We start from the raw sequence: 21,214 nt of genomic DNA on the forward strand, positions 1-21,214 counted from the left end.
AATATATCCACCGGTAGCATTTTTTACCCTCGGTGGTAATTTGTGTATAAGTTTAGAGTCAGATGTGGATGTACATACTAATGGATGACAATGTCCAAATTTGTATTTGGAGAAAGGTAGTGTAGACTACAGAATTATTCTTTCTCATCTAGGATATTTCTATGCCAGTAAGTTTTTATTTTCATTGATCATACATGTATTCCATCTTGCCTTAGTTAGTACAGTATACAAGAAAATCCCAGGATCAGCTATAATTGGTATTCAAAACGAATTTTCTTTGCATCTGTGAACCAGCTGTTACTTTTGCATGACTTTATTTTCAATTTCTGGTTAGCTTTTTTCAATTCAACGGTTGTTTTATCAGTACATAAGATATTTCCAAGTAATGTAATAATTTTGATTTCAATTTCAGCATTTATAGGTAGCAATACAGATAAAATGTATATAGCTGGGTCGGCAGTTGTAATTGGTAATGAAATAATTTGTTTAATCATCTTCTTCTAAAAAGATTGCAATAGTTTAGTGACTTGCTACTGCTCATTTCTATATCGAGCCCATTAAGTAAGGTAGGAATAATGTAAATTCTAAATATAGATATAGCAGCAGAGGAATCTAGCTAATTTTTCACATGTAGGCCACTTGCCATTAAATTATATAGACCTCTTCTAGCTTTCTTGACATCTTCTTTTGCTGTTATAAGTTGTGTGTTGTTTGTTGATCTGTGTATGCCTATATGGGTGGTTTTATCAACTGTTGGCATTTTCCTTCCATCCATACGCAGTGTCACATCATTTTGGGTATTGCTGTTGGTTTGAATAGGCAGTGCGACACTTTTAGTAGGTTGTAAAATGTATGCTTCTCTTTTACTGTAGTCATTTGCTATGTTGACTAATATTGTGCTTTAAACTGGGAGTTACCAGTAATGGTTAAATCATCAGCACATGTGGGTGCACTACAGTTAAAATGTTCCAACATGGCCTCCAAAACCGGTATGACATATTTCGTTTAGCAGAATCATTCACATAGACTTTGTATAGGTCGGCGCTAAGTGTACCGCCTTGACGGATTCCTTGTTCAATATTGAATGAGTCAGATTATTCTCCATTCCCGATTTGACACAAGATTTTGCATTTTTATACAGATCATCAATCATTAAGATTTCTGGCAGTGTCAAGATTGTGATAATTTTAATGCCGTAACAGAGTTCTGTAGGATGAAATTTGAAAAAATGCAGGACAGGAGTTTTGAGTAAAAAAAAAGGGCAGGATGACAATTTATTTTTTAAAAAGTCAGGATAAACTAATAAAAAAAAGGCAGGACCGAATAGAGTGAAAAATAAAAAGGCAGGACGGAGATTACAACTAAAAAAATGCAGGACTAAATTTTTCATCCTAGCCCCCCCCCCCCCCCCCCCCCCCCCCCCCCCCCCCCCAAACCACCATTAATCACCTTATTATTGAAAATATTTTTGTCAACCAATGCTCATTGTCTGAATTGATTTAATTCTGGGTTATTACTTCAAAGTTTAAAATAAGTTTTCATTAAGCGGAATATCTGCACTACAATTTTTTATAGCTCTACTATTTTTAATTACATGTAGCTCTACCACGTTTATTATTAAAAAGATTTAAGTATTTAACACTTTATGCTGTTTCGCACATGCTTTATGCTCACATATGTTCAAATATTAAGTATCGCATTATGCTCATAAGCTAAAGATTGTGTTCTCATCTTGCTCACATATTTGAATGCTATTATTAATTAGAATTATGATAAGCATACATGTTCATGGTAATATGCATATGCTCATGCAGTAAATTAAAGTTTGTTTAATACTAAAAAATACTGATTGATCATTTAAGTTAATAATATCTGCATTATAATTGTGTTTCTATTAATTGCACTGTATACTATATTATTGTTGTTGCTTATACCTACGATTAAAATTGATCGTAAGTTATACTGAAATGTGTATGACTTACGAGTATTTTTACTCTTAAGATTTTTTGTGAAAAGAGCCGCAGAGCTTTCCACTCGTCTCTGTTCTGTGCTGTCTTTTCTATCTCGCCCAGCTGATTCCGTGGTCTTTCATTTTAGCTAGCTTCAACTGTTCTTCGCTAAGTTGTCCGGGGCGTCCTTTTATCTTTTCTCCTCTGGTGTCCATCTATGGGCAACTCTGGTCATGTCCTCAGTTGGTCTACGTAGAACATGACCAATCCATCTCCATCATTTTTGCTTCAGTAGAATCTCCATGCTGTTAGATCCTGTTGTTTCGTGGAGGTATTTGTTTGTGATCTTACGTGGCCAGACTATCCTTAAGATCTTTGTGAGGCAGCCGTTGTGAAAACTGGAAAGCTTGTTGGTTTCCTTTTCGGTCATTCTCTAACATTCTGTCCCATATAGCAGCACTGATAGTACTCAACTATCGTATAGTCTAACTATGGTGTTCTTACTGACGTTGCTAGACTTTCAGATGTTACGTAGCTTTAAAAAATGCAGCTCTTGCTTTTCTTAGTCTGCTACATCTTCAGATGTTACTATGCTGCCCTGGTAAGTGAATGATGAAGTGCATTCCAGATGTGTCCCATTTAAATCTATTACAGGAGGCTTTGAGATGTTAAGAGGCATAACCTCTGATTTCTTGATGTTGATGTTTAGTTCAATCATACTTGCATTCTTTTGTAACTTGGTGGTTTTGGCTTGCATGTGTGTTTCTAGATGTGACAGTAAGGCCAGATCATCTGCATAGTCCAGATTTTCTAGATAGTTAAAGAGAGTCCATCTGATGCCTGTGTTGTTATTGATTATGGTTGATTGCATTACCCAATCGATGGCTATTATGAAAAGGGATGACATAACAAAACCTTGTCTTACTCCTGATTTTACAAGAAAACTGGTGTCTGCTGAAGTACCTACAGTGCATCTGAATTCTGTATAAACTTTTGAATAAGTTGTACTATTTTAACTGGTATCCCATAGTTTCGTAAGATCTTCCATAAGTATTTTCTGTTGTTGGTTATAATATCATTCAAATCACTTCTATATGCGCTTTTGAAGATAAAAATAAAAAAATAAGGAGATGAGGTATGATTGCCAATAAGACAACTATCCACCAAAGTTCAAATAAAGTGGATGTAAGCAATTATAGGCAACCATACGGCCTTAACAATGAGAACACTCATACCGTATAGACAGCTATAAAAGGCCCCGACATGAAAAATATGAAACAATTCAATTGAGAAAACTAACGGCCAAATTTATAACAAAGCAATTTACGAAAACAAATATGACAGACATGACCTAACGACAGGCTCCTGACTTGAGACAGGCACATAAAGAATGTGGCGTGCCGGGTTAAACATGTTTGTGAGCGCTCAACCCCCCCCCCCCTAAACCTGGACAGTGGCGTAACAGCACAACATAAGAACAAACTATAAAAATCAGTTGAAAAAGGCTTAACTCATCAGATGGATGCAAATAGAAATACATCTAATAAAAACAAAGAGTGGATGTGGACGGGTATTGATACATCCACACAACAAAAAGACCTCAAGTACAGATCTGAGAGACTCGCAGTTACTGACAGCTAGTTCAAAGCCAATAACAACTAATAAAAAAAAATCATGTATCTAAGACTAAAATATCAATCTGTACACATCCAACATCCAATGGATTTAGTGTAAAGACGTCATTAACAATCAGAGAAAAACATGACTTTGTGCAATGCTAAACTATAGGTATCGACAGATTGTAGCACCGTGAAAGAACATATTTGTAATATTTAGTATGGTTATAATTTACTGATAACAAAATCAATATTAATACCAATAAAAACAATATTCAAAGATTTAATTACAGTGATGAATAAAAAGGTAACCTTTTAGAATAAGTTTACTTGAAGGATTGATAAGTTTACCCGGATCGTATCTAAATTTCCGGTTTATAACATCACCGTAAAATTTACGATGTGCTAAGAAACACATTATGGAAACTGTGATACATATTTAAGTTATTTAAACATGCCTATTATTGCAGAGGTTCCTTCTGGATGTCTTTTGGTTATTTTTTGTCGTTGTGTTGCTGTCTCATTAACCTATAGCTTACAATTCCTTCTATTAATAACAATAACGTTTCAAATTTGGTAAGCTCGGTAAAGTGAGTCCACTGGGATGAAAGGTCGAACATTTAAAATGTCACTTGAAAATGAGGACATGTTGATAGGGACGCAAATTTAACTTCCAAAGATCAAATAATAACATTAAAAGAGTTTTCACAGGGCAACAATGTAGCATTTTCATATCGGTATTATTATCAGTGGCGGATCCAGGGCGTAGAGGCGTACGCCCCCGGCCCCTTTTGATCGTCAAAAAAAATTAAATATTATGTTTTTCACGATGTATATAAATTTTTAGTATAAGATCGTCCAAAATGATACCTTCCATGATCGGCAATTACGCCCCCTTTCAAAAATCCTGAATCCGCCCAGAAGTGTATTCCTGTAATGTATCATCGTTTTTTCCAGTCCATCCGACACCAACAATGTTTGGTAGTTACTTATTTTTTTAAGATAAAGAGATTCGAATTTTCAAAATTTGTAAAAAAAATATTTTGAACCCTAATGCAGGCGTCACACTGTCCCGAAATTGACACCAGATAGCCATACGAATATGGAATTTCGAATTTCGCACGAAGATGGTCCCGAACTTGTTTAACAGCCATTAACAGCCAATCATCATCCGAAGCAAGTACGATGCCTACAGAAAGTCACACGATGGCATACGAACCATACACGAAAGCAACACAAAGATGTGGTTTTTTTTTACGTTGTTAATATACGCAGGACACACGAAGGCAACACGATGACTTTACGATGTCGTATTGATACTAGTAGTACGAAGCGTTCGAACTTGGTCACGAAGGAGTCATGAGACCTCCCGATGGTATAAAACTTTCGGCTGCTCGTGGGATATTTAATTTATTACCTAATTTTTCCTTACTTTACAACTATTTCTATATTAAAGTAATTTTCAGTCAAAATTTCAGAGAAAATGAATGGCCCGATGTTTTTACAATCACATCCGAATTTGAACATTTCCTTTACCGTGTGTCCATCTGGTGTCAATTTCGAGACAGTGTGACGCCTGCATAAAAAAATACAGAAAATTATGCTAATTAGTTTAAAGCGGCATTAGCTACGATTCTGTTTGTTTCAAGTATTAATAAAAGCGAAATAGTGAAATAGCAGACAGTTTGGTTTAATTTTGACATAATTAGCTAAGAAACATCGCTGATGAATTATTCACTTGCAAGTGAATAATTCGACCTAATTGAATCCGTATTCATGTAACCTTGAATTTAGTCCCTTAGAAAGAGATGGGTTACGCATAAACTAGGCGTGTTCAGCTATTAAAAGGAAAAGAATGTCAACATTGAAAGTGAAACAAGGATAAACCAATTGGTTGACTGATTCGATCCACAAAAACTCATTCTTTTACTTAAACTATAACATGAAATCAAACAGACCTAGAAAAATCCAATTGCACGCGCTCCCTATCTATTTATATTTTTATCTATGTTAATATCGGTTTATATGACCGTCGGCAGTCTTCTGCGGTCATCTCGATGGTTAATAGGATGGCGTCTAGACTAGAAAACACACGAAATGCTGATTCATATTATCGAGTCCATTCATTGTTTATTGAATATTTTAGACTTTTTGAAATTTGGATGAACGCTTTAGTATGTTATAAATCAAATATAAAAATTTGAGTCAAATCGCTGAACATGAATTTGACATTTAAAACAAATTGAATGTTATATATATAGCACATGATTATCGATACGATTCGGTAGGCTCAACGTCCTAGATATTAACTTGTATTTACAGAGCTATCCAATAAAAGGTAAATTTAGAATATCTATATGAATATTTATATCTATAGGAAATGCGTGGTTACTTTAGATAAACTAAAATTGCACACTACCTTATACACACATTAACTACACACTGATGTTGTGTTAGATTTCAGATACTTACAACATGTCGGATGGAAGTGAAAAGGTGGTGCCAAAGCAAGAGCTACATACATTTGTGGTTCGAGCAATGGAGGCTGTTGGTCTAAAGTTAGACAGGTGTTCAGTCCTAGCCGATTTGCTGGTATCTGCAGACTATAGAGGGCATTACAGTCATGGATTGAATCGATTAGGTAGCTACACATTTATCTTGTATCAATAATTGGAAGTATACATGTACTTGAAGCGTACCTTTAACTATGTCAGAGATAAATATAATCGAATGAAACTTCCGCCCACATTAAATGCAGGGTACAATGTTTATTATTTAAATCAATCATATCTCTGACATGGAAAAGCACAGATACAGCTAATATCTGAATTTTCCTCAATTCAACTATGATACAAAATGAAATGCATATTTGATCGAAATGATTTTTAGCCAAAAAATATGACATGTATGAGTTCAAATATTAAACAAAAAACCTATTTGATATTCTTCCAAATTCGTTGCGGTTCAAATAAATACTTAAAATATTGATATAGATAAAAATAGAAAATCAATGAAGTATGACAGACATTCGTAGATAAGAATGATCCTGTACGGCTTCTGTCCGTGTATTTGTTAATAATCTAGTTTTATTTTTTATTTTTTTTGGGGGATTGGGGTAAACAATGCCTTTTGTAATTACATTTTTTTTACTCCTCTATAATTCTATAATTCTCCACACTTCAATCTTTCTCATAATAGTCTTAACAACAATCCAGAAAAAAAACAATTCGAGAGTAGCAAATCCAATACATAAGAAGGGATATGAAATTATACTTTTATATTTCTTATCATTCGAAAATTTGTACAGAATTCCAATGCAGAATATATGAAAGAAGCATTTCAAACTCCATAACTAGAAGGTTATGACTACGTACATGTTTTAATGTTACAGATATGTATATGAATGAAATAAAATCTGGAACAGCATCTAAAGAAAATAAAGAACCGGATATTGTAAAAGAATCTGCTGGAACAGCACTAGTGGAGGGAAATAATTTAATTGGTAAGACTTCAATTAGACTCTTAAATACTGACTATGTTATCTGATCTTATCTAATTTGAAGGTCGTTTTGTTAAAAGTCCACATTGTCATTGCTAAAATGGATACACAACTTAACGAAAATGAGGAGCAAGTGCGGAGAACTAATTTTAATTAGATTGGGAATTGCTGTGTCCGTGTGATATGTCTTTGCCCTGTTTTAGAGATGCAAGTGTACTAGTATTTTAGGAGTTCACCATGGATGTTTTTGTGTGGCTTCAACACGGTTTTTTTCCTCTTCATTTTGTAGTCACTTCAAGTCGCATGTCGGGAAATAAGATTTTAATTATGAAGTGTTTCTAGAATGGAAATGAAATGAGAAATGTTGTATACTAACGAAAGACATTTTGTAAATAAAAGAGAGGTGGAAGTTACCAAAGGGATATTCAAACTCACAATTTGAAGACAAACTGACAACGCCGTAGCAAAAAATACGAAAATTATGTTTTGGTCAGTGAAACAAACCACGTGTTTTAAATCATTTGTAGATCACCTGACCACAAGGGTCAATGTGAACTCTTGTCCACTTCATATTAAAAATTCTGAAACATCTAGTCAAAATGAGACCGATAACGACCTGTCTTTGAAAGTCTGTTGATAGTTCATGTATTGCTATCTAGCTCGTGTGTTTGTAAATGTGATAGACAATGAAATCGCTTCGTCGTGCAAAGTAATATTAGCATTACTTAAAACTAAAACTTTCACACGTATAGATTTAAAAAATGGTCAAACCATTTTCTACTTTTTATTTCATACTAAGATATGCTATCAGTTCTTACGAGAATAAAAAGTCTTGTCTTATTTGTCATATCTGTTTTAATGTATAAATAGTTACTGTAGTTTATTCAATACGAATATCATTAGTTTTGTCAGTTTGCTGGCTCCTTTGGTCATTTTTATTAAGTAAGAGAACTTATATGATACACGTTTGATTGACAATACTTTCTTCATCAACAAACAGTAAACTAGAGACAAAAGACAGAGTTTGAATTGGAAATCCTTCTTCTGTCACACCATTCATAGGTGGCTAGACTCAAGCTAGCAGCCACTCGCTAGCAGCCACTCCGCTAGCAGCCAGTTTTCAGATATGTCTATTAACCCAAAAGTTGCATAAGATTCAAACTTACTAAAACGTTTTTATTTTATATAACCACAACAATATCTTTTTAACGTGAATTTAGCAGTCGAAAACATAATTCAATGAATTTTGAAATTTCATTTCCTCTTCAATGTTTTAAAAACAATATTTTGTGCTAGCTTTCAACATCGTGCTGCACGCTTTAAAACTTCAACTGTTTGAATATGGCCAAATTTTCTTGTTTCATTGTATCGACTTTTCCAACAACAAAATTTGGTCGATATTGTGTGAAATAGCTTTCCATATTCTCGGCATCCTGTAAAATAGTTCCTAAAAAGTAACAATATTTCTACGCTACAAGAATTCAAAGTTGCGTTCGTACTTTAATACTTTCATGTCAGCCAAATCTGTTTTAGCTAATCATTCTCTTTCTATAACAATGGGTTTCGCTTAGTTTTGATGATACGCAGGGATTATTTTAAGTAATCAAAGTATGGTGTGCAGGGACATCACTAATTAGCTGTATTACCAATTTTAAAAAAAATCCGTGCTATACCCCACCTGGAAATTTTAGTCAAGCATGCCTAAGGGTCCCAACTTTCATTTGCACCTAGTGTGGAAAAAAGTATTGCCGTAGGAAAATTTTTATTAACTTTGAAAGTTAGGGTAGGGTAGGGTGTCCGACCCCAACTTTGGACCAATTTTAAAAAAAATCCGTGCTATACCCCACCTGGAAATTTTAGTCAAGCATGCCTAAGGGTCCCAACTTTCATTTGCACCTAGTGTGGAAAAAAGTATTGCCGTAGGAAAATTTTTATTAACTTTGAAAGTTAGGGTAGGGTAGGGTGTCCGACCCCAACTTTGGACCAATTTTAAAAAAAATCCGTGCTATACCCCACCTGGAAATTTTAGTCAAGCATGCCTAAGGGTCCCAACTTTCATTTGCACCTAGTGTGGAAAAAAGTATTGCCGTAGGAAAATTTTTATTAACTTTGAAAGTTAGGGTAGGGTAGGGTGTCCGACCCCAACTTTGGACCAATTTTAAAAAAAATCCGTGCTATACCCCACCTGGAAATTTTAGTCAAGCATGCCTAAGGGTCCCAACTTTCATTTGCACCTAGTGTGGAAAAAAGTATTGCCGTAGGAAAATTTTTATTAACTTTGAAAGTTAGGGTAGGGTAGGGTGTCCGACCCCAACTTTGGACCAATTTTAAAAAAAATCCGTGCTATACCCCACCTGGAAATTTTAGTCAAGCATGCCTAAGGGTCCCAACTTTCATTTGCACCTAGTGTGGAAAAAAGTATTGCCGTAGGAAAATTTTTATTAACTTTGAAAGTTAGGGTAGGGTAGGGTGTCCGACCCCAACTTTGGACCAATTTTAAAAAAAATCCGTGCTATACCCCACCTGGAAATTTTAGTCAAGCATGCCTAAGGGTCCCAACTTTCATTTGCACCTAGTGTGGAAAAAAGTATTGCCGTAGGAAAATTTTTATTAACTTTGAAAGTTAGGGTAGGGTAGGGTGTCCGACCCCAACTTTGGACCAATTTTAAAAAAAATCCGTGCTATACCCCACCTGGAAATTTTAGTCAAGCATGCCTAAGGGTCCCAACTTTCATTTGCACCTAGTGTGGAAAAAAGTATTGCCGTAGGAAAATTTTTATTAACTTTGAAAGTTAGGGTAGGGTAGGGTGTCCGACCCCAACTTTGGACCAATTTTAAAAAAAATCCGTGCTATACCCCACCTGGAAATTTTAGTCAAGCATGCCTAAGGGTCCCAACTTTCATTTGCACCTAGTGTGGAAAAAAGTATTGCCGTAGGAAAATTTTTATTAACTTTGAAAGTTAGGGTAGGGTAGGGTGTCCGACCCCAACTTTGGACCAATTTTAAAAAAAATCCGTGCTATACCCCACCTGGAAATTTTAGTCAAGCATGCCTAAGGGTCCCAACTTTCATTTGCACCTAGTGTGGAAAAAAGTATTGCCGTAGGAAAATTTTTATTAACTTTGAAAGTTAGGGTAGGGTAGGGTGTCCGACCCCAACTTTGGACCAATTTTAAAAAAAATCCGTGCTATACCCCACCTGGAAATTTTAGTCAAGCATGCCTAAGGGTCCCAACTTTCATTTGCACCTAGTGTGGAAAAAAGTATTGCCGTAGGAAAATTTTTATTAACTTTGAAAGTTAGGGTAGGGTAGGGTGTCCGACCCCAACTTTGGACCAATTTTAAAAAAAATCCGTGCTATACCCCACCTGGAAATTTTAGTCAAGCATGCCTAAGGGTCCCAACTTTCATTTGCACCTAGTGTGGAAAAAAGTATTGCCGTAGGAAAATTTTTATTAACTTTGAAAGTTAGGGTAGGGTAGGGTGTCCGACCCCAACTTTGGACCAATTTTAAAAAAAATCCGTGCTATACCCCACCTGGAAATTTTAGTCAAGCATGCCTAAGGGTCCCAACTTTCATTTGCACCTAGTGTGGAAAAAAGTATTGCCGTAGGAAAATTTTTATTAACTTTGAAAGTTAGGGTAGGGTAGGGTGTCCGACCCCAACTTTGGACCAATTTTAAAAAAAATCCGTGCTATACCCCACCTGGAAATTTTAGTCAAGCATGCCTAAGGGTCCCAACTTTCATTTGCACCTAGTGTGGAAAAAAGTATTGCCGTAGGAAAATTTTTATTAACTTTGAAAGTTAGGGTAGGGTAGGGTGTCCGACCCCAACTTTGGACCAATTTTAAAAAAAATCCGTGCTATACCCCACCTGGAAATTTTAGTCAAGCATGCCTAAGGGTCCCAACTTTCATTTGCACCTAGTGTGGAAAAAAGTATTGCCGTAGGAAAATTTTTATTAACTTTGAAAGTTAGGGTAGGGTAGGGTGTCCGACCCCAACTTTGGACCAATTTTAAAAAAAATCCGTGCTATACCCCACCTGGAAATTTTAGTCAAGCATGCCTAAGGGTCCCAACTTTCATTTGCACCTAGTGTGGAAAAAAGTATTGCCGTAGGAAAATTTTTATTAACTTTGAAAGTTAGGGTAGGGTAGGGTGTCCGACCCCAACTTTGGACCAATTTTAAAAAAAATCCGTGCTATACCCCACCTGGAAATTTTAGTCAAGCATGCCTAAGGGTCCCAACTTTCATTTGCACCTAGTGTGGAAAAAAGTATTGCCGTAGGAAAATTTTTATTAACTTTGAAAGTTAGGGTAGGGTAGGGTGTCCGACCCCAACTTTGGACCAATTTTAAAAAAAATCCGTGCTATACCCCACCTGGAAATTTTAGTCAAGCATGCCTAAGGGTCCCAACTTTCATTTGCACCTAGTGTGGAAAAAAGTATTGCCGTAGGAAAATTTTTATTAACTTTGAAAGTTAGGGTAGGGTAGGGTGTCCGACCCCAACTTTGGACCAATTTTAAAAAAAATCCGTGCTATACCCCACCTGGAAATTTTAGTCAAGCATGCCTAAGGGTCCCAACTTTCATTTGCACCTAGTGTGGAAAAAAGTATTGCCGTAGGAAAATTTTTATTAACTTTGAAAGTTAGGGTAGGGTAGGGTGTCCGACCCCAACTTTGGACCAATTTTAAAAAAAATCCGTGCTATACCCCACCTGGAAATTTTAGTCAAGCATGCCTAAGGGTCCCAACTTTCATTTGCACCTAGTGTGGAAAAAAGTATTGCCGTAGGAAAATTTTTATTAACTTTGAAAGTTAGGGTAGGGTAGGGTGTCCGACCCCAACTTTGGACCAATTTTAAAAAAAATCCGTGCTATACCCCACCTGGAAATTTTAGTCAAGCATGCCTAAGGGTCCCAACTTTCATTTGCACCTAGTGTGGAAAAAAGTATTGCCGTAGGAAAATTTTTATTAACTTTGAAAGTTAGGGTAGGGTAGGGTGTCCGACCCCAACTTTGGACCAATTTTAAAAAAAATCCGTGCTATACCCCACCTGGAAATTTTAGTCAAGCATGCCTAAGGGTCCCAACTTTCATTTGCACCTAGTGTGGAAAAAAGTATTGCCGTAGGAAAATTTTTATTAACTTTGAAAGTTAGGGTAGGGTAGGGTGTCCGACCCCAACTTTGGACCAATTTTAAAAAAAATCCGTGCTATACCCCACCTGGAAATTTTAGTCAAGCATGCCTAAGGGTCCCAACTTTCATTTGCACCTAGTGTGGAAAAAAGTATTGCCGTAGGAAAATTTTTATTAACTTTGAAAGTTAGGGTAGGGTAGGGTGTCCGACCCCAACTTTGGACCAATTTTAAAAAAAATCCGTGCTATACCCCACCTGGAAATTTTAGTCAAGCATGCCTAAGGGTCCCAACTTTCATTTGCACCTAGTGTGGAAAAAAGTATTGCCGTAGGAAAATTTTTATTAACTTTGAAAGTTAGGGTAGGGTAGGGTGTCCGACCCCAACTTTGGACCAATTTTAAAAAAAATCCGTGCTATACCCCACCTGGAAATTTTAGTCAAGCATGCCTAAGGGTCCCAACTTTCATTTGCACCTAGTGTGGAAAAAAGTATTGCCGTAGGAAAATTTTTATTAACTTTGAAAGTTAGGGTAGGGTAGGGTGTCCGACCCCAACTTTGGACCAATTTTAAAAAAAATCCGTGCTATACCCCACCTGGAAATTTTAGTCAAGCATGCCTAAGGGTCCCAACTTTCATTTGCACCTAGTGTGGAAAAAAGTATTGCCGTAGGAAAATTTTTATTAACTTTGAAAGTTAGGGTAGGGTAGGGTGTCCGACCCCAACTTTGGACCAATTTTAAAAAAAATCCGTGCTATACCCCACCTGGAAATTTTAGTCAAGCATGCCTAAGGGTCCCAACTTTCATTTGCACCTAGTGTGGAAAAAAGTATTGCCGTAGGAAAATTTTTATTAACTTTGAAAGTTAGGGTAGGGTAGGGTGTCCGACCCCAACTTTGGACCAATTTTAAAAAAAATCCGTGCTATACCCCACCTGGAAATTTTAGTCAAGCATGCCTAAGGGTCCCAACTTTCATTTGCACCTAGTGTGGAAAAAAGTATTGCCGTAGGAAAATTTTTATTAACTTTGAAAGTTAGGGTAGGGTAGGGTGTCCGACCCCAACTTTGGACCAATTTTAAAAAAAATCCGTGCTATACCCCACCTGGAAATTTTAGTCAAGCATGCCTAAGGGTCCCAACTTTCATTTGCACCTAGTGTGGAAAAAAGTATTGCCGTAGGAAAATTTTTATTAACTTTGAAAGTTAGGGTAGGGTAGGGTGTCCGACCCCAACTTTGGACCAATTTTAAAAAAAATCCGTGCTATACCCCACCTGGAAATTTTAGTCAAGCATGCCTAAGGGTCCCAACTTTCATTTGCACCTAGTGTGGAAAAAAGTATTGCCGTAGGAAAATTTTTATTAACTTTGAAAGTTAGGGTAGGGTAGGGTGTCCGACCCCAACTTTGGACCAATTTTAAAAAAAATCCGTGCTATACCCCACCTGGAAATTTTAGTCAAGCATGCCTAAGGGTCCCAACTTTCATTTGCACCTAGTGTGGAAAAAAGTATTGCCGTAGGAAAATTTTTATTAACTTTGAAAGTTAGGGTAGGGTAGGGTGTCCGACCCCAACTTTGGACCAATTTTAAAAAAAATCCGTGCTATACCCCACCTGGAAATTTTAGTCAAGCATGCCTAAGGGTCCCAACTTTCATTTGCACCTAGTGTGGAAAAAAGTATTGCCGTAGGAAAATTTTTATTAACTTTGAAAGTTAGGGTAGGGTAGGGTGTCCGACCCCAACTTTGGACCAATTTTAAAAAAAATCCGTGCTATACCCCACCTGGAAATTTTAGTCAAGCATGCCTAAGGGTCCCAACTTTCATTTGCACCTAGTGTGGAAAAAAGTATTGCCGTAGGAAAATTTTTATTAACTTTGAAAGTTAGGGTAGGGTAGGGTGTCCGACCCCAACTTTGGACCAATTTTAAAAAAAATCCGTGCTATACCCCACCTGGAAATTTTAGTCAAGCATGCCTAAGGGTCCCAACTTTCATTTGCACCTAGTGTGGAAAAAAGTATTGCCGTAGGAAAATTTTTATTAACTTTGAAAGTTAGGGTAGGGTAGGGTGTCCGACCCCAACTTTGGACCAATTTTAAAAAAAATCCGTGCTATACCCCACCTGGAAATTTTAGTCAAGCATGCCTAAGGGTCCCAACTTTCATTTGCACCTAGTGTGGAAAAAAGTATTGCCGTAGGAAAATTTTTATTAACTTTGAAAGTTAGGGTAGGGTAGGGTGTCCGACCCCAACTTTGGACCAATTTTAAAAAAAATCCGTGCTATACCCCACCTGGAAATTTTAGTCAAGCATGCCTAAGGGTCCCAACTTTCATTTGCACCTAGTGTGGAAAAAAGTATTGCCGTAGGAAAATTTTTATTAACTTTGAAAGTTAGGGTAGGGTAGGGTGTCCGACCCCAACTTTGGACCAATTTTAAAAAAAATCCGTGCTATACCCCACCTGGAAATTTTAGTCAAGCATGCCTAAGGGTCCCAACTTTCATTTGCACCTAGTGTGGAAAAAAGTATTGCCGTAGGAAAATTTTTATTAACTTTGAAAGTTAGGGTAGGGTAGGGTGTCCGACCCCAACTTTGGACCAATTTTAAAAAAAATCCGTGCTATACCCCACCTGGAAATTTTAGTCAAGCATGCCTAAGGGTCCCAACTTTCATTTGCACCTAGTGTGGAAAAAAGTATTGCCGTAGGAAAATTTTTATTAACTTTGAAAGTTAGGGTAGGGTAGGGTGTCCGACCCCAACTTTGGACCAATTTTAAAAAAAATCCGTGCTATACCCCACCTGGAAATTTTAGTCAAGCATGCCTAAGGGTCCCAACTTTCATTTGCACCTAGTGTGGAAAAAAGTATTGCCGTAGGAAAATTTTTATTAACTTTGAAAGTTAGGGTAGGGTAGGGTGTCCGACCCCAACTTTGGACCAATTTTAAAAAAAATCCGTGCTATACCCCACCTGGAAATTTTAGTCAAGCATGCCTAAGGGTCCCAACTTTCATTTGCACCTAGTGTGGAAAAAAGTATTGCCGTAGGAAAATTTTTATTAACTTTGAAAGTTAGGGTAGGGTAGGGTGTCCGACCCCAACTTTGGACCAATTTTAAAAAAAATCCGTGCTATACCCCACCTGGAAATTTTAGTCAAGCATGCCTAAGGGTCCCAACTTTCATTTGCACCTAGTGTGGAAAAAAGTATTGCCGTAGGAAAATTTTTATTAACTTTGAAAGTTAGGGTAGGGTAGGGTGTCCGACCCCAACTTTGGACCAATTTTAAAAAAAATCCGTGCTATACCCCACCTGGAAATTTTAGTCAAGCATGCCTAAGGGTCCCAACTTTCATTTGCACCTAGTGTGGAAAAAAGTATTGCCGTAGGAAAATTTTTATTAACTTTGAAAGTTAGGGTAGGGTAGGGTGTCCGACCCCAACTTTGGACCAATTTTAAAAAAAATCCGTGCTATACCCCACCTGGAAATTTTAGTCAAGCATGCCTAAGGGTCCCAACTTTCATTTGCACCTAGTGTGGAAAAAAGTATTGCCGTAGGAAAATTTTTATTAACTTTGAAAGTTAGGGTAGGGTAGGGTGTCCGACCCCAACTTTGGACCAATTTTAAAAAAAATCCGTGCTATACCCCACCTGGAAATTTTAGTCAAGCATGCCTAAGGGTCCCAACTTTCATTTGCACCTAGTGTGGAAAAAAGTATTGCCGTAGGAAAATTTTTATTAACTTTGAAAGTTAGGGTAGGGTAGGGTGTCCGACCCCAACTTTGGACCAATTTTAAAAAAAATCCGTGCTATACCCCACCTGGAAATTTTAGTCAAGCATGCCTAAGGGTCCCAACTTTCATTTGCACCTAGTGTGGAAAAAAGTATTGCCGTAGGAAAATTTTTATTAACTTTGAAAGTTAGGGTAGGGTAGGGTGTCCGACCCCAACTTTGGACCAATTTTAAAAAAAATCCGTGCTATACCCCACCTGGAAATTTTAGTCAAGCATGCCTAAGGGTCCCAACTTTCATTTGCACCTAGTGTGGAAAAAAGTATTGCCGTAGGAAAATTTTTATTAACTTTGAAAGTTAGGGTAGGGTAGGGTGTCCGACCCCAACTTTGGACCAATTTTAAAAAAAATCCGTGCTATACCCCACCTGGAAATTTTAGTCAAGCATGCCTAAGGGTCCCAACTTTCATTTGCACCTAGTGTGGAAAAAAGTATTGCCGTAAGAAAATTTTTATTAACTTTGAAAGTTAGGGTAGGGTAGGGTGTCGGACCCCAACTTTGAACCTATTCAAAAAAATATAAGAGATACTACACCCTGGATGTTCTTTCTCAAGCAGACCTTAGTTCCCCAACTTTCGTTTGTACCTAGTATGGGAAAAAGGACTTTGATGAGGTTAACCACTTTTTTGTCATTGTCGGTTTTACGTGATCGCTCAGATTCAGTCGTATGTTTCAATTGAACAATCACCCTGTCGAGGTTTTTGGATTTTTTTTACCCATCGAGAACATGCTTTCAACAAGCTCATAAATCATCTTTTCATTTTGATAAAGTTAATGAACATATTTTATAGGAGTAACACGACGGGTGTCACATGTGGAGCAGGATTTGCTTACCCTTTAAAAATATCCTTTTGGCATCTTTCGCCTCTCTTTTAATCACAAAGTGAGCAGACCTTAACCTAGCAAAGAGAATACTGTAATAAAAAAAGATGACTGCGAATTTAACGGTGCCGGATCAAGGAACCTTCCCAGTTTTAAAAAAACATATGAGATAAATGAAAGTTCCAATCATAGTGTACGGAAAGTGTTTAGAGAAATTTTCCCTTGATCCGGATGAATTCCAACTTAGGGCTTGCTATATCAAACGAATTACAGTAGACACGACTACCCGGTAAACATGAATACGCGACTACCTAGCCAGCCTCAATGATACATGTGCATTGCGTTACTTGCAGTAAGAGTTTTTCTTATGATACTAGACTGCGGTAAAACTCGGATTGCAAAATATAAGCTGGAAAAATTAGACACACACTTCAATTTGCTAAGACTACATGTATGAAATTTACACGAAGAATGGTCACCAAATTTTACTGGCCTTTACTTTGTTGAAAACTACATACCTCGGCTGAGGTTTGGATAAATCTACCATCTTTTGTGTTCAATGGATTAATTTTTTCGCAAAGAATATGTATCACGCAACAGACTGCCTTGATTAATCAATGGTGTTCCCAGAAAGTAAAAAGTAATTGATTGTGACATCACCTTTCCTGTTAGGGAAATCGATGGAGATATGATAGCAAAAGAAATGTTACCTAATGAATATCCACTGGCTCCACAATCTTTGTAAATGAACGGAGTCAAATCAAGAACCAGTAGCTAATCTTCAGAACAAGACAATATATGTGGTGCATCATGTGCACTTAAAGAGATATCTGGCCACGGGGTTGAAACTTAGGAATCTACATAAAGTTATCATGTTCAACCAAAGCCCACGGTTGAAACCTTACATTGACAAGAAAACGAAACTCCGAGCCGAACATATGGCAGCATTTAAAAAAGAATTCAATAGTGATGAAATTGTTTGCAAAAGCATTGAAAATATCCGGAACCGTGTTGGTATCCGTAACAACACGAAAGCTTTAAAACTAGCAATCATCCCCAAATTCAAGAAACGGACTATATTTAATAATTTATTGGCTGTAATCCACAGGACACGAACCAAGCTGGTATTTGACAAACCAATCTACCTACGTTTGGAAATTTTGAACCTGCTAAAAACACTGATGACTGATTATGAATAAGACTACATAAAAACCAAATACGGAACGCGAGCCACGATCTGCTTCACACACAATACTAAGTCTCGTTTGCAATATTCAGACCAGAGACATTTACAAATACATATATAAACATGTGCTTAGTGGTACGAGATCTCCAATTACCCGACTGACCATAAATCCAAAGTTTAGACTAGGTCAACAAGAAAGTTCTTGGAATCTTTAACGAGCCGGCTGGCCAATCTAAGATATTCTCCACGTTGCCCATTGTACCAGAGATAAAGGTAGATATTGCCTCTAATATGGCCAATAGCACTTATGCACTAGACCCGTACGAACTTGTCACATTAGTGTGAGGGGTACCTGGTGTGTAACATACTAGTAGTCCAATAACTATTGCCGATTGTCCAAACTTAGATATTCTCCTTGTTGGCCATAGTACCAGAGGTAGAGGGAGACATTACCTCTAAATGGACTTTAGCACTTATACTCTAGACCTGTTGCTTATTCTCCTTCGATATATCATTGGATTTTTGATATTTATCTTTCCGGTACAGCGCTCAAAAATCTTATTCTAGTTTATTCACAAAGATCTTGGCCACTGCATTGTACAATGTGTATAACAAAATGGTTTTCTAGTTAACACCCTGTCGTCATAGCACTTAATGATATAGCAAATTCCGGGCGGTGTGTGCTTCTGGTAGGGTTTGATGTCTGGTTTGCAGTCATTCTTTTGGCACCAGTGACTCATAATTTCTGCGGCTGAGATCTCTTTCTGTTCATTGATTTATTTTACGAAGTCTTTGGCTTGATTTCTCTTCGACCCCTGACAATTTTTTGACTTGACGTCTTCAGTGTAGTGGCGATGAAGACATATACAATATACAGCCGTTCAAGTCAACCATTTAATAACATCTTATTTTGACTTCCGCCCAAGACGACGTACCGACGTCAACAAACGAAAGTACAATAAAAGAGGAACGTAGTTCGCGCTATTTTCGCGACATTATCCGGGCACGCAAAGAAAATAAATACAATTATATAAAAAAAAAATAATTTCCAGTTACCAATTAATGACTTTAAATCAAATACTTCTCAGAACATGTCCATGGTTACGGCAAAAAGTGAAATTAACTTTAAACTGTAAATATTTGATTTCACTGAATTTAACTTTAACTTTCACAAATTATTGTCCGTGTATCCACTTGTGAAATCTTTCATTCGCTCGTACTGATGCTTCTGTCAATCTGCTTTTCGGCAATGGTGGCGGGTCAGTTTCTCTGTGTGGTTTCCCGCTAACTTTTCGGGAAGTTATACGTTTCTGTAGAACCTTCTTCGCGTACTGGCGAATGCATGGATTCTAATATGTTTATCTTATCTGAGTTACTGTAGCTAGTACTCCAGAATGTTTCAATGTTTCATGTACATCCAGTACAACCAATGGAGTAAGTGGGGGATCTATAGGTAATAAATAAGCGAATCTAGCAGTCTCTGTCAATGGTTCGTTGTGAATCCTACCACCACAACGAGTAGTTCCATTTAAATAAAAAAATAATCTTAACTGTTTCACGAGTGACAATCTTTTGCTGGTCTGTGACTTCAAGTTATTGTAGTTCACTAGTATCAAGCAGCTGGTCGGTTTTTCTCTGTGATTTTGGAATTTTACAGTTGACTACAAATCTCAGAATAAAGGCGGTCACTCGGATCGTTTTGTATAAGGTGCTGTACCGAGTAATGTTCATAATATTATCAATTCTTGTTTTCTTTAGACTGTTCCTTTCTTCTGTTTGGGTGTTGTCCTTGTTGTCGTGTTCTACGAAGGATGATAATACGGTACTACTTGTGAGTTCCATGTCGGCCATTTTTTCTCATCTGTTACCCATTCGGGTCCGTTAAACAAGAGTGTGTTCTATAAAAACTGTTCCGCAGTCAGTCCTCGAGTCAGTAAGTCTGCTGGATTCTCTTTAGTTGGACAATATCTCCATTCATCCTGTGCAGTCAAATTTTTTGTCTCATCAATTCTTTTCTGAACAAATCGTTTTAACTGTCTCGACGTATTCAACCAGTGTAGAACAATTTGGCTGTCTGACCAAAATACCACTTTGTTGCTAGGTAGGGTAGTCCTGATGTGGCTAGCGAGGCGAGCGCCGATAAGTGCTTGCATTAGTTCTAGTTGTGGAAGAGTCAACTTCTTTAGTGATGCTTCACGATTTTTCGCCATTACTACTGCTAAATTACTTTCATTACCAATATATGCTACTGCTCCATATGCGCCCATACTTGCATCGACGAAAACATGTAGTTCATTGTGGTCCATGTTGACTGACGAGCTTGTGAAAAAGTGTTTCAGTTTTGCAGTTGTTGTGATCTTTAAATATTTAGCAAGTTTTATCCATAGTCCATTTTCTGTCTCCATAAATCTTGCATTAGTAGTTTGGCTCACACAGTAATAGGACTTAACGGATCATAAATCCATGAAGACTGGCTAAGAATCTCCCGCTTTGTGATATTCCCGATTTCCTGGTTCAATTTTACTTCCGGACTAGTTTGTCTGTTGTTGTATCCCAACGTAGTCCAAGTATTTTCGTTTTGGTGTCTTTGTCCAGTACATTTTCAACCTGTGCAAGTTTTCGGGAGATGGTTACTACTTGATGTCCATGAGCGAAGATTAAACCCAGCTTCTGACATTAATGATCTTGCTTCACGGAAGTATTTAAGAGCTTTCTTCTCATTTTCAAGGCTTGACAAAATGTTATCAACATACAAATCCTTCTTCATGGTGAACGCAGTTTCCGTTTTGTATTCATCTCAGTGCTTCAGTAATGCTGCATTTAAGATAAATGGAGAGCATTTTGTGCCAAATAATACAGATTTAAACCTGTTAGTAGTCGGCTGGCTAGTTTGATTATTTAGATCTATATGAAGCGTGTTACATCTCTGTCACTGTTGTCTAGGCCAACATGTAGAAAGGCGTTCTCAAAACCTGTGCTCACTCCAATTTTGTTGAGTCGAAATCTCATCAGAATTTTTGTTAGATCATTAAGTACTGGTGGTATCTGCATTAAACAGTCGTTTAAGCTGGCATGGTTTTGCGATTGTTTGCAGCTTCAATCGTGTACTATTCTAATGAGTGTGGTAGCTGAGTCCTTTCTTACAGCATGGTGTGGAATGTAATGAGTTTTGACTGTAATTGTGTCTTAATTTACCTTTTCGATGAATCCTCTTTTCTCCTGCTCT

At 37.2% G+C, this 21,214-nt stretch overlaps 2 protein-coding genes across 2 annotated transcripts in view; both read left to right on the forward strand.

Moving 5' to 3' along the window:
* Positions 1-21,214, forward strand: part of LOC127730622 (kinesin-like protein KIF3B) — a 274,564-nt gene that overhangs the window by 132,552 nt on the left and 120,798 nt on the right. The gene's annotated exons all lie outside the window — the stretch shown is intronic.
* Positions 5,857-21,214, forward strand: part of LOC127730623 (uncharacterized oxidoreductase YjmC-like) — a 49,913-nt gene continuing 34,555 nt past the window's right edge. The window contains exons 1-3 of the mRNA XM_052239117.1: positions 5,857-5,903; positions 6,023-6,206; positions 6,957-7,067. Coding sequence (XP_052095077.1) covers positions 6,041-6,206; positions 6,957-7,067 — 277 coding nt within the window. The 5' untranslated portion in view covers positions 5,857-5,903; positions 6,023-6,040. The remainder of the gene's footprint in view (positions 5,904-6,022; positions 6,207-6,956; positions 7,068-21,214) is intronic.

Source organism: Mytilus californianus, unplaced genomic scaffold (genome assembly GCF_021869535.1).
Source record: "Mytilus californianus isolate M0D057914Y unplaced genomic scaffold, xbMytCali1.0.p SCAF_2, whole genome shotgun sequence".
In the NCBI taxonomy this organism is placed as follows: Eukaryota; Metazoa; Mollusca; class Bivalvia; order Mytilida; family Mytilidae; genus Mytilus; species Mytilus californianus.